This window comes from Triticum urartu, chromosome 3A, assembly GCF_056163025.1.
Source record: "Triticum urartu cultivar PI428250 chromosome 3A, HENAU_Tu73, whole genome shotgun sequence".
In the NCBI taxonomy this organism is placed as follows: Eukaryota; Viridiplantae; Streptophyta; class Magnoliopsida; order Poales; family Poaceae; genus Triticum; species Triticum urartu.
This window is the reverse complement of record NC_141875.1, coordinates 635,283,558-635,297,874: the sequence shown is the minus strand read 5'-3', so window position 1 is coordinate 635,297,874 and position 14,317 is coordinate 635,283,558. Positions and strand designations below refer to the sequence as shown.

Here is a 14,317-nt window from a genome sequence, read left to right as displayed (position 1 = left end):
GTGACCCCTCCAAAGGCACTAAGGATGGCCACAAGGTTGGCCACGTCTTCCCGTGAGGGGGAGATGAAGATCGCTGCATCGTCGGCATACAGGGAGGTACGAACAGTAGATCCACGCCCTCGGATTTTCTGCAGCAGGTTGTGACTTGTGGCAATGTCGAGGAGCTGCTGCAAGGGGTCGATCGCGAGGACAAAGAGTAGGGGTGAAAGGGGGTCCCCTTATCTGAGCCCTCGACCATGGCAGATGGCGGCCCCGGCAATACCATTGAGGAGGACGCACGAAGAGGACGTGCATAAGAGGGCTGCCACCCAATCCCAAAAGCGGTCCGGAAATCCCAACCGACGGAGTAGGTCAAGGATGTACTCCCATCGTACCGAGTCAAAGGCCTTCTGGATATCCAACTTGAAGAGCAAGGATGGAGTTTTGTTTCTGTGTAGGTGTCGCGCGAGGTTTCTCACGTACATAAAGTTGTCATGGATGCTTCGTTTCTTGATGAAAGAAGTCTGCGCAGTGGAGACAAGGTTGTTCATGAAAGGGCAAAGGTGGGACGCCAACACCTTGGCGATGATTTTTAGCAATAGCATGGATGAGGCTAATGGGGCGGAAATCCCCGATCTCCTCCGCCCCATCCTTCTTTGGTATGAGCACAATGTTGGCCGAGTTGAGCCAGTGAAGATTTGTCGTTTGGAGGCTACTGAACTGGTGAATGACTCTCATTACATCAACTTTGATAATGTGCCAACATTTCTTGAAGAAGCTTCCCGTGAATCCATCCGGTCCCGGGGCCTTGTCGCCCGGCATAAGATCAATGGCCGCTTTGACCTCGTCTTCAGTGATGTTGTCGTCAATGCCAGTGAGGTCAACCACCCTAAGGTTCAGGTTCTCCCAGTTTAGATCCATCGATCTGGGTTGTCCCCCTCCCAGACTGCTCGCAAAGTGGTCATGGATAATTTCCTTTTTTCCCTCATGGTCCGTGATCCATCCGGAATTCTTCTTGAGCCTGTGGATGTGATTCTTTCTTCGCCTTGAGTTGACCCTGAGGTGGAAAAAATTGGTATTGGCGTCTCCCTCCTTGATGCTAGCAATGCGAGCACATTGCTTTTTGCGCGCCCTCTCAACCGCTGCCAGGCTGACGACACGACGCTTGAGTCGAGCCCGAAGTTCCCTTTCTCCCACCGAAGGGACGCGCGTCTCTTGGGCAACGTCAAGACGAAGGATGACGAGGAGGGCCGCATGAAGATGCAACTTTGCCTTGGAGAAGAGTCTGTTACTCCATTTAGACAAATGACGCCCCGTTTGCTTGAGCTTATGGAAAAGCCGTTGGTATGGCTCCGTGTGGGCACACGGCTCCTCCAAGCCTTGGACACGGTGTCAAAAAATCCTGGGATACAGGACCAGAAATTCTCAAATCTGAAGCATCTTGGTCGCTTCGGTCCCCTGTCATCAACAAGGAGAAGGGGGCAATGGTCTGATAGCGAAGAAGAAATGGCGTGAAGCACATGAGAATCAAAATGCATGTCCCAGTCGGCGTTGCAGAAAACCGAGTTCAGCTTGCACAGAGTAGGGTTTTGACGCTCGTTACTCCAAGTGAAGCGTCTGTTCTGGAGGTGGATCTCTTTTAGTTCACAAGTGTCTAGTGTAGCACGGAAGCGGTTGAGGCGGCTGCGATTGATGTTCCTGTTATTTTTATCTCGCGCTCGGTAAATCTGGTTGAAGTCGCCCATGACAATCCATTTAGTGCCATTGATGGGTTTTTGAGCGATCAACTCACTGAAGAAATAATCCTTTATGTTGGAGGCCGTTGGACCATAGACACTAGTGATCTTGAAAGGGGTATCGGAATGAATGACGTTGACCGTTGCGGAAACGCAGAACTCAGTGATGTGGACATCGGATATGCGAACGACACTATCATCCCAGAGCATGAGGAGGCCCCCTCTGGATCCAGTGGCCGGACGCTGAGCAAAGCTACAGAGTCTATTACCACCAAGGTAGGAGGCGACGTACTGGTCGACGTTTTCCATCTTGGACTCCTGAAGGCAGACGATGTGGCATGAGGTGGAGGCGATCGTCTCGTGCACAGTCGCATGTCTGTCCGGGTCATTTAGCCCTCTGACATTCCAGCACAAAAATTTAACCTTTGTAGAAGTGTAGATTAATAGTAGTGTAGATAGTAGTGTAGAAGAAAAAGTTGGCAATGCTTCTAAAATGTATTGGCAATGTCTCCATTGCGATGCACGGATAATTATTTAGTAATTAATAAAGATGAATGCATATATCAATTGATGGAGAGACCGGGCATTTTGACCTCCTTTTCCAAAAAAAGAAAAACTAGAACCTAGAGGGGATGGCACCGGCATATACGAAAAACCTAGAGGTGGCCGAAAGCACTTGACTCTTGGATCCCTCCATGGATAGTTGTTGATGATTTCAATGAGATTATATATTGGAATGAAAACGAAGGGTAAGCTAAGGTCCCAGGCTCCCGCGTTGTAAGCAAAACAGCCTCTCCATTACATTCTAAATGTATACGGCCGTATTATAAGAAATCTAGCACATGTATATATGAAATATAAGAGAGTTTAGATCACGCTTTTATAGTTCTTTAGAAGGGAGTATGTATATATGGAATATTTTTATATACATACGTATTAAAATAATTTAATTAGACGATATAATAACAACCGCTTCGTTATCTTTTTCTGCAAATCAACCTATGATTGGATGGTTAAATAAAAAGTGGTATCCCTGCCAGGTTTCAAGTCCCGGTGCTCGCATTTATCTTGAATTTATTTTAGAATTTTCGGCGATGCATTTTCAATGGGAGAAGATGTTCCCGTCGACTGCGAGTCGTCTACGATGACTTCGTAAAATCTCAAGATGATATGCCGGCTCAGTCTCTCTAAGGTGTTCATAAAGACATGGTGTTTGTGTGTGCATTCATAAAAATAAGTGTGTGTGAGACTATATATATATATATATATATATATATACATATATATATATATATATATATATATATATATATATGAGCGTTTGCGTCTGTAATAATGTGTTAAAAAAATATTAGTTATCTCTTCCTCGGTTCCTCATATGTTGACTCGTTGGCTCGTTGCTTGCTTCGTCTGTACGCATTGGAACTCTTGCGCGATGAAGACTTCACGAGGCGATTATTAAGCCCGCAAGGACTTCGAAATTCCTGAGAATGGCTTAATTAGCTAGCCAGTTCTACGGTCAAATCAAGAGTTCAATACACGAGAGGCCATGTCCATAGGTTGCTTCGTCGACGCGTTCTTGCTGGCCATGTTCTACATCGTGTGCATCGGCAGCACGGCCGTGATGGTCAGCATTTTCATCGACCAGGTGCGGAGGCTCCACAGCATGGGCTCCATCGTCAAGTCCTCGTTCTTACTCATCTTCTGGGTCATCTTCTTCGCTGTTACGTGCACGGTCTTGTGCTGCTTCACCTTCTCGCAGTCGGCGGTGCGTCCATGCCTGGCCTCCGCCTCCGGGGCTCTCCGTGGCGCGGGCCGGCTTCTCTGCCTTTCGTGCCGGTGTGCGGGCGCCAGGCTACGGCGCGGAAGCGGCGGCGGCGGCAGCGGCAGCGCTCTGCCGCAGTTTCTGGACCAGACATCGAGTCATATGCCCGTGCTCGCCCGGGAGCCACCGGTGCATGGCGGCGCGTGGGTGGCGACAGCGTATGACATCCCGGCATACGCGCAACCGGAGGGTGGTGGCGGATCGGAGTGCGCGGTCTGCCTCGGGGAGGTGGAGAAAGGGGACACGGTGAAGCGGCTGCCGGTGTGCCTACACATGTTCCACCAGCAGTGCATCGACCGGTGGCTGCATGAGCACTGGACGTGCCCGGTCTGCCGGTGCAACCTCTTCGTGCCGTTGCCGGCCCAAATGGTATGACCGCATGGGTGACGCTGGTGATTAGAGATAACTGAGGGCAGAGAACTCAAAGACGTGAAAGTACTGCATCAGTGTTAGTAATTATTGAGTGAGGCTTCTCTGGTCAGAAGCATGTAACTGCACATTGTCTTTTGGAAACCGCAACAATCCAAACTCAAAGGGCAATGTAACATGGGGAAAACCTGCAATCTATTTGTTTCATGGATGTGCAAGTGGGGATGGCATCTCACCGGCATATACTGGGAACCTAGGATTGACCGGAAGCACTTGACTTAAGATTATCTTCACTCCCTCTACAGACTGGCTGACCAACCGTACGTGAATTGTTTGTATGGATATAAAAATAAAGGAGGTAACTTAAGGCCCCAGCATTGCATGCAAAACAGCCTTTGCAGCGTTGTAAATATATACGGTCGCCGTAGAAATCTGCCGACCATATTAAGATACTCCCTTCGATCTTTAAAAAATGTACTTCCAACTTTGTTTGGAAAGTCAAATTATTTTATGTTTGACTGTATTTATATAATAATAGACCAACATTTATGCCATCAAATTAGTAGTATTAGATTCATGATAAAACATATTTTCATCATATACCTATTTGATTTCACAAACATTCACATATTTTTGCACAAACTCGGTCAAACTTTAAAATAATTTGATCCTTCAACAAGCTGGAAGTACACTTTTACAAGGACGGACGAAGTATGTATTTACAAATATATGGAGTATTACATATCTATACACATTTAACCGTACTATACAATGGTTAGTTGTCTCGCGGTTCCTCCTATGGTTGGCTCAATGGCTCGTTGCTTGCTTCCTCGCCTGTCGCATTGGAACTCTTGCGCTATGAAGACTTGACGAGGCGATTAAGCCCGCAAAACACTTCGAAATTCCTGAGAAACTGAGCCAGTATAGAGGGAGGCAGTGGCCTATCAAAAATGCTACACTTATGAAAGAACCTACATACTGTTACGTAACTAAGTACTAATCCCTCCGCCCTTAATTTCAACTGGGTGGGGTCTCTCCCCTAATTTCCTCCAACGGAAAAAAAACACCTAAGCTGTTACGTTAGTTTACGTAGGATAGCTACGTAGGTATAGCTAGCTAGTTCTACGGTCAATCAAGAGACCAGATGCCATGGCGTTGGATTGCCTCTTGCTGGCCATCACCAACACCGTCTGCATCGGCGCCACGGCCATGATGGTCTACGCGTTCGTTCAGCTGGCGCGGGAGCCCCACAGCAAGGGCTCCATCGTCGAGGCCTCCGTCTACCTCGTCTTGTCGGTCAGCCTCACGGCCTGCTTGTACACGGCCGCCTGTGGCAGCCTCTTCCAGTGGTCGGCGCTGCGTTGGTGCTTGGCCTCCGCCACCGGGGCACTCCGTGGCGCGGGCCGGCTTGCCATGCCGGTGCGCGCGCGCCCGCTGAAGCGTCGGCAGCCGCGGCAGCGCTCTGCCACAGTTTCTGGACCAGACACCGAGTCACATGCCCGCGCTTGCTTGGGAGCCACCGGTGCATGGTGGCGCGCGGGTGGTGACGGCGTATGGCATCCCGCATCCCGGCATACGTGCAGCCGGAAGGCAGCGATGGGTTGGAGTGTGTGATCTGCCTCGGAAAGGTGGAGAAGGCGGAAGCGGTGAAGCGGATGCCGGCGTGCCTGCACATGTTTCACCAGCAGTGCATCTGACAATTGGTGGAACAAGAACGCTGGAGCAAGACGCAAGGGCTGCAGATCCGCGGCCGGGCCGCCGGAATCGGGGGAGATCCCGCCGACCGATTGCTTGCCGGACATTGCTTGCCGGAGATTGCTAGCCGGAGATTGCTTGCCGGAGCTCGTCCACAGCAGACCGCCGAGCGGGATGGGGGCGACCACCAAGACGCGCCGCCCCGCGGCGGCGGAACGGGCAGGCGTAGGCGGCCGCTTCTGGGCTTTATTGGACTCAGACGACGAGGATGCCGACGGGGACGGCGAAGATCCAGGAGGTTCACCGGCGTCGCCTACTCCATCGGATTTGATTTTCGATTTATTTCACGCAGGTTACTCCGAGGATGATGTAGCCACAACTGTAGACTCGGTTCTGCCGGTGGAGGATCCGGCACGGATCGGGCTACAGCCGGACGAGAGGAACGAGATGGTACGCCGTGTAGTTCACCGGAGAACGGCGGCAACGGCGGTCCGGCCATGGAAGGGCCCCATCCCTAAGGTACGCCTTCCAAACCTCATGTTTTTCGATTTAATTCATCCGAATTCGTGGACGGTGGTCGAGAAGAGTAGGGCATCTCGCCGGTCGAGAGCTGGATCACTGCCGGCGACGGTGGCTGCGGGAAAGTCATGGACGCCGAGCGGGATCCGGGAGGCTCGCAGCGAGCGCTTGAACGAACTACTGGGCCGATTTGGGCCTGTTTCACCAAACGCTGACGCCTTGCTAGGTGGGCCAGATATGGCTGGGTATGAGGCCCAGTCCATACAGGGAGCCATGGGCATTGATGCTAGCGCTGCATGCACGGACGTGATCGACTCGTCGTACGCGTGTGGTTCTACGTCTGCGCCTAGGGTTCGTCGGCGCGGGACGCCTTTCCTACTACCGTGCGGTTCTGGCCGCGCTCGCCGGATTCCCCCGCTGCGCGTGATGACTGGTCGAGGCTCGGGTGTACCGCCGGCAGCGAAGCCCCATGCGGTTGAGGGCAGGGCTGGGGCAGTCGGGCCGCAGCCGCCGCTTAGGAGTGTCGGCCGAGGGGCCCCTGGTGCAGGGCGTGGCGCAGCCGGTGCTGGGACTGTTGTTCCAGGCGCCGGGCGTGGCGTTCCCACCCCTACAGGACGGACTGGCGCTAACCACGGGATGCGGCCGCCTGTGCCTGTGACGGCCGGGCCGCCGGTGGTACCTACTGGAAGTGGAGGACCGGCCGGTCTTCTACCCGCGGGACCAACGCCTGCCAGGCCGCCGGGCTCTCACGCGGGCAGAGGGGGCTTCACATTGCCGCGGCCTCCGGGGCCACAGCAGCCGGGGGCTTCTACCATGGGTCGTGGCGGCAGGTCTGGCCCTCGATCGGTGGTGCCGGTCCCGGGTGGTGCTCCGCCCCGGGCTGCTCCGCCGCCGCACTATGCCGCGAGGCCGGCTCAGTATCGGTCGGGGCCTCCGTAGCATGCGAAAGAATCGACAGTTCGAGAGTCCTTTGATTCGCCCCGTGGTCAGTGGGGTGATGATGGTGTGGATGCATATGGAGACGGACAGCACCGTGGTTCCTCGTCGACCGGTGGAGGCCGAGGCTATACATGGTAGAGTGACGGGTCTGCAGAGAGACCATTCCTTGGACCTCCTGGTGGCTTTGTTGAGGGGGCATCCGGTCCGGACCACCGCCAGAGAGGCGGATACCGTGGACATCGGGGTGGTCGGGGTGGTGGCCGTGGGAGGTTTCGTCGACAGCCTCCGCCTCCGCCTGCTGTTGACCAGGTGGCTACTACGGTTGAGACAGATTCTAGTCAGTCTACAGATCTTCCTCCTCAGGCGATGGAGGTGGTAACGGCCCTGGCAAATGTTGATGCTTCGGTGCCTGGGGCTGTAAGTGAAGTGTCAGACAGGTCTGATTCCGAGAGGGCGGCCAAGTGGGCGCGCAAGAAGGAAAGGATGCTGTGTTACCGGTGTGGTGAGAAGGGCCACTTTATTGCAGAGTGCGTTGCAGAGCTGTGTGACTCGTGTGGCAAGCTCGCACATGATTCGAGAGAGTGCCCGTTAGTGCGTGACCAGGCTCCAGCTCTGAATATGTATGGGCTATACTGTGCAGAGTTATTGTTCTTCGAGTCCCCGGCTGCGAGGGAGATTCCCGCGGACACACAGTGCTTGACCACCGGGATTGTAAAAGCGACTCAGGGAGACGTGACTGAGGTTCAGATTATCCGGAGGCTTCAGGAGTTGGCACCGGGGGATTTTCAGTGGGAGCTGATCCGCCTCGAAGCTAATGTATTTAAGGTGGATTTCCCCTCTGTGGAGGATCTACAGAGACTACTGAGTTTCGGCTTGTGTAGAGTTCCTGGTACTAAGTGTATTTTGGAGTTTCACGAGTGGACGAAGGTGGAGCCTAAAGGAAAGCCGCTTATGCAGATCTGGTTGCGCTTTTCTGGAGCCCCATCTAAGCCTCTGCAGGACGTTCGAGTTGTAGCCAGTATGGGTATCATGGTTGGAAAGACGGAGAGAGTGGATATGGATTTCACTCGGGCTCATGGAGTGGCTCGGATGTTGGTGAGTGTCCTCAATGTTGATTTTGTGCCTGATGTGGTCCACTGGACATATAGGGGAGAGGTATTCCCGCTCGATATATAGTTTGAGGACGTTGAGATGTTTGCTGATGAGGTTGCTGGGGATGATGTTGATATGCACGAGAGTGAGGGTGGTGCAGGAGCCAGGGGGGCGCCAGACGAGTCTGCTCGAGAGGGGTCGACAGGGTCTCGCCCAGATGCTCAGTTGCCGGGGGAGGGGACCGGAGTTGAGCCGACACCGTCTCCTTCGGTGCCTACGACGACACTGCGTTTTGGGTCCTTTGCACCTGCCTCTGCGCCTCCCAAGATGTGGAGCGATAGGGTAGACTCTGATGATGTGTATGAGCACACGCTTCCCTCTTTGGACTTTGAGGGGACTACAGTTCGGGCTGTACAGCCGGAGGTCGATCTTATTTCCCGAGCCTCACCGATGGATGTGTCTCCGGCATTGTCATCTTCGACCGAGGTGAGCCTTGGGGGACTGGGGTCAGGGTAGGTGGCCTTGCTCTCGTCTCTACCTATACCGACGCCGATGACGCCGGCTACGTCGGGGCCCGCCAGCGCTAGGAGTGGGAGCCCGAGGCAGGTGGCTTCGGCTCCTCCTCCTCACGTCCTGGCTGAGGCACCCGCAGATCCCGTGACGCTGGGGAAGGTGGGGCTGGGGCAGGCGGCCCTAGATATCCCTTCCTCGTCTGCGGTCAGGAGGACCGCTTTCTCGGCGCCTTCGACGATACGCTCTGTGCCGGTGGGCGGGGCAGGAGGAGGGACTGGGCAGGTGGCCCCAGTTGTCCCGCCCCTTGTCCTACCCGCCGGGCACTTGTCCGAGGGCATTGGGAGCCCGTAGCTTCCTCCTTCTCGAGAGGAGGTTGTTACCTTCGGCGGTATCCCAGACCCGGTCTCGACGGGGAGACGGATGAGTGCTCGCGTTCTGGATCTTCCGGAGGTGGACGATATGCAGCAGCGGTGCGCTATGAGGGCAGCCAAGCTTCACGATGCTGCGATCACTACTGGTATGTCCGTTAATATATCTAATTCTTTGTTGCATTTTGCTCCGGAGGACATTATTCATAATGCAAACCAATTAGGAGTTTCACTAGGCGATACTGATATTGAAATCTCCGAATCAGTGAATGATATGTTAGATCTAGAGGCGGAGCGGGCCTTAGAGACTATTCGTAATCTTGCTGCGGTCAAACCCATGAATGATGATGAAATTGATGCGTTAGGGGTTACAGTGCTAAATAATCTTTGTGCGGATCTAGCACCTTCTAATCAGGAGTCTGAGGGCGATGATGCGCCCTTAGATGATGCAGATGTCGGCTCCGCTCAATCTGGTTATGAGGACCAGGTGACGGAGCCCACTAAGCCAAAGTGTAAGTGGAAGCGAAAGATTTATCCCGATTCTGCAGTTCGTAGGAGTGCTAGGATTCAGACTGCTAAAAAATTCCATGATGAACTATGAAAGGAATCTTTTGGAATAGCAGAGGTCTGAAGGACTTGGCTAAAAGAAGGTTTCTTGCTGAGGCTTCTCTGGAACATCGGTTAGATTTCATTGCTCTATCGGAAACCGGTCGAGACAATTTTACGCCTCAGTTTCTTTCCTCTCTTGTGGGTGGTCTTGAGTTCGATTGGCATTGCCTCCCGCCACGAGGTAGATCGGGGGGCATCTTACTAGGTGTGAGGTGTGATTCCATGGAAGTCCGGAGTGTAGTAATGGGTGACTTCGCGGTAAAATTTCGAGTTAGGTCTAAAGTTGATGGGTTCAACTGGGCTTTGGTAGCGGTCTATGGTGCTGCCCAACCCGAGCTTAAACCGGAGTTTCTGGCGGATCTGGTTCGGATATGTGGGTCCGAACAGCTTCCGATTTTGGTCGGGGGTGATTTCAACATCATTCGAAGGAGAGAGGAGAAAAACAATGATAACTTCGATGGCAGGTGGTCGTTTATGTTCAATACTATCATTGAAAGCTTAGATCTAAGGGAGATAGAGCTCACTGGTAGGCAGTTTACCTGGGCTAATGCTATGCCAAACCCGACATATGAGAAGCTGGATCGGGTTCTCGCCAGCGTGGAGTGGGAACGGAAGTTCCCTCTTGTTACGGTGCAAGCTCTCACGTGGGGCATCTCCGATCACACACCTTTGTTCGTGGACTCAGGGGAGCCGAACCATATAGGAAACAAAAACACCTTCTCTTTTGAGATGGCCTGGTTCGAACGCGAGGGATTCTTAGACATCATAGCCAGGGAGTGGGCTAAGGGTGTTAGAGGAAGGACGGCGGTCGAGCGCTGGCAGAATAAAATTAGGCATTTGAGAAGTTTCTTACGGGGTTGGGCCAAGCATCTAAGTGGGGTGTATAAGATTGAGAAGGATAGGCTCCTCTCTCTTGTACAGGCTTTGGACGTAAAAGCTGAATCCGCGTTGTTGTTGCCCACCGAGCTCCAAGTTAAAAATGAGGCGGAGAAGAGGCTGAAAGAACTTCTCCGCGAAGAAGAATTGAAGTGGGCTTTGCGTGCCAAGACCCGCCAAGTAGTCCAAGGGGACGCGAATACTCCATTTTTCCACCTCATTGCTAATGGTAAACACAGAAAGAAACGGATCTTTCAGCTAGAGCAGGATGAGGGTACTATTTTAGGGCAGGATAATATCAAAACCTATATCACCGAATTCTATAGACAGTTATTTGGACCGCCGGAGGCCAATTGTGTGTCCCTCGATGAGTCCAGGGTTGAGGACGTGCCTCAATTGACTGTTGCTGATAATAATATTCTGATTGCCCCGTTCTCAGAAAAGGAGGTGTTCGATGCTATTGCACAAATGAAAAACAATAAGGCTCCCGGTCCGGATGGGTTCCTGGCTGATTTCTATAAAAAGTGATGGCACATTATTAAGGGGGATTTACTACCTATGTTTCATGATCTATTCTCTGGACAGCTTCAATTATTTCACTTGAATTTTGGAACTATCACATTGCTTCCGAAGAAAACGGATGCTGCGAGGATCGAGCAGTTCAGGCCGATCTGCCTCCTCAATGTTAGTTTCAAAATCTTCACCAAGATCGGAACTAATAGGCTCACACAGATTGCGCAATCTGTGGTGCAGCAATCCCAAACTGCTTTCATGCCGGACAGGAACATCCTTGAAGGGGTGGTTGTCCTTCATGAAACGCTCCATGAAATCCATTCCAAAAAATTAGATGGAGTAATTTTTAAGGTGGATTTCGAAAAAGCGTACGATAAGGTTAAGTGGCCATTCCTCCAACAGGCATTGCGTATGAAAGGCTTTGATGAAGCCTGGCGTCGACAGGTCGAATCATTCACGCAAAAAGGGAGTGTGGGAATTAAAGTGAATGACGACATAGGTCATTATTTCCAGACACATAAAGGTCTAAGACAAGGAGATCCGATGTCCCCTATCCTGTTTAACATTGTGGTGGATATGTTAGCAATTTTGATAAGCCGGGCTAAGGAAAATGGTCAAGTGGGTGGGTTGGTTCCTCATCTTGTGGAGGGAGGTGTTTCCATCCTTCAGTACGCCGATGATACAATCATCTTTATGGAGCATGATTTGGCCAAGGCGAGAAATATGAAGCTTGTGTTATGTCTGTTTGAACAACTGACAGGGTTAAAGATCAACTTCCATAAGAGCGAATTGTTCTGCTTTGGTAGAGCCAAAGACGACCAGGAGTCTTATAGGCAGTTGTTTGGGTGCGAGTTGGGGAGTTTACCCTTCTCTTACCTTGGTATCCCGATTCACCATCGTAGGCTAACAAACAGAGAATGGAAGTGCATAGAGGATCGATTTGAGAAAAAACTGAGTTGTTGGAAGGGTAAGCTCATGTCATACGGAGGCCGGCTGATATTGATTAATTCGGTTCTCACGAGTATGCCTATGTTTCTCTTATCGTTCTTTGAGGTCCCAGTTGGTGTTAGGAAACGAATGGACTTCTATCAATCGCGCTTCTTTTGGCAGGGTGATGAACTTAAAAGAAAATATCGGCTTGCTAAATGGGACATCATCTGTAGACCGAAAGACCAAGGGGGTCTTGGTATTGAAAATCTTGAAGTCAAGAACAGATGTCTTCTTAGTAAGTGGTTGTGGAAACTGTCTTCTGGGACTGAGGCCATGTGGGCGCAGATTCTCCGCAACAAGTACCTCCAAACAAAAACATTGTCCCAGGTCGCAGTCAGGCCGACTGACTCGCCTTTCTGGAAAGGACTAATGAAAGTCAAACAATCTATGTTCAGTAGGACGAGATTTGTTATTGGAAACGGTACAAGTACTCGTTTCTGGGAGGATACTTGGCTTGGTGAATCACCTTTAGCCATTCAATATCCGTCTCTATATCGGATTGCTCAACGACGTGAGGTGTTCGTGGCAACGGTATTCCAATCTATCCCCCTTAATATTCAGTTTCGACGGTCGCTAGCGGGCAATCGTTGGGAAGAATGGATTCATCTAGTTAGGAGACTGATGGAGGTTCAACTTTCTCACCGACCCGATATATTGCGTTGGAAGTTGACTAGTTCTGAAGTATTTACAGTTAAATCAATGTATATTGATGTTATTAATTCAACTGCTATTCCAACTTCCAAGTTTGTTTGGGCTGTCAAGGTGCCTTTAAAAATAAAAGTGTTTATGTGGTTTGTCCATAAACAAGTTATTTTAACAAAGGATAACTTGATTAAACGCAATTGGACAGGACCTACTAGGTGTAGTTTCTGTGATCGGGATGAGACGATTAAGCATTTATTCTTTGATTGCCCGTTGGCTAGAGTTCTTTGGCGGACGATCCATATTGCTTTTAATCTTACTCCACCGACTTCTGTCAATGCTTTATTTGGGACATGTCTTAATGGGGTTGGGCCTGTTCTCGCGAGACATATTCGGGTTGGAGTTTGCGCTTTGTTATGGACTATCTGGAATTGCAGAAATGATTTGGTTTTTAACAGAACATCACGGATTCATTTAATGCAGGTTATTTTCCGAGCTACGACACTGATCCGTTCGTGGTCGCTACTCACTCCGATGGAGGCCAGGGAGCATTTGGTTACTGGATCTATCCGTTGGGAGATGGTCGCTCGGGATATCTTCAACCGGTTTGGATGGCGGTCATGTAATAGAATAGGCAATTAGTTTCCCTATCTATTGTTAGCCAGCCAGTTGTGACTTCTTTTTTTGGGCTAGTTTGTATATCTAGCCGTCTGTAGCTCTGTGTGAGCTGCATTTCTTTTTATCCTTTTGTTTACCTGGAGATTGTGGAACCTTGTTGGCACTTTTGCCTTTTTTTATTAATAAGATGGCCGTATGCATCGTTTTGATGCAGAGGCCGAAGAGACCCCCTTTTCGAAAAAAAACCAGCAGTGCATCGACCAGTGGCTGCATGAGCACTCGACGTGCCCGGTGGCCGGTGTGCCGGTGCGTCGTCTTCGCACCGTTACCGGCCGAAATGCAAATGGTATGAACGTATGAGTGACGCTGGTGATGAGATCTAAACTGAGCGAAGAGAACTCAAAGACGTGAATGTACTACTGCATGCGAGTGAGGCTTCTCTGGTCACAAGCATGTAAAGGCATTTCCGATCAATCTCTAAAAGATAGCGGAGTATCCAGCCGAGTAAACTTTAGTGGAGTATTTAAACTCCACTAAATTTTGGTCGATTCTAGCCAATCCCTTAAACCTACCGGAGTAACACAATAAATTTGCATAAATTTAATCTAATTTCAATGAAATTTGCATGCATTTAAACATAAGTTCAACATAAATAGTCTTGACAACCGAACATTCAACATAAATGTAAACCTAAACTAATCTACACTAAAAACTACACAAATTCAACGACTGAAGTGGAGGTCGAGCCAATCCTTCCTCGTCAGGCCACCCTCGGTAAGAGCTGGGTCCGGGCGGGTGCCGTCGTCGGGGAAGACGATCCACCACTCCTCGACGTCAATCTCGTTCTCCTCGCCGCCCTTCTCGCCGCCTTCCACCTTCGATTTTTTGTCCAAAAGGACCCCTTGGCCAACATAAGCAAAAAGGTTCAACAAGGTCTTCAAGTCTCCAACGAAAATAAAGAAAAGCTCACAAGGAGCAAAAAGGCCAATAACAAAACTAGCCAAAAGAAGGCACAACCGGCTGGCATAAGAGAA

The 14,317-nt window shown here is 50.8% G+C and overlaps 1 protein-coding gene and 1 pseudogene across 1 annotated transcript; both read left to right on the top strand.

Moving 5' to 3' along the window:
• Positions 1–3,264: 3,264 nt before the first annotated feature.
• Positions 3,265–3,915, top strand: LOC125547090 (putative E3 ubiquitin-protein ligase ATL45). The gene has a single exon (XM_048711107.2). The coding sequence runs from the start codon at positions 3,265–3,267 to the stop codon at positions 3,913–3,915; it is 651 nt and encodes a 216-aa protein (XP_048567064.2).
• A 1,143-nt stretch (positions 3,916–5,058) lies between these two features.
• On the top strand, positions 5,059–13,635 carry LOC147980963 (uncharacterized; annotated as a pseudogene).
• The last annotated feature ends 682 nt before the right edge of the window (positions 13,636–14,317 follow it).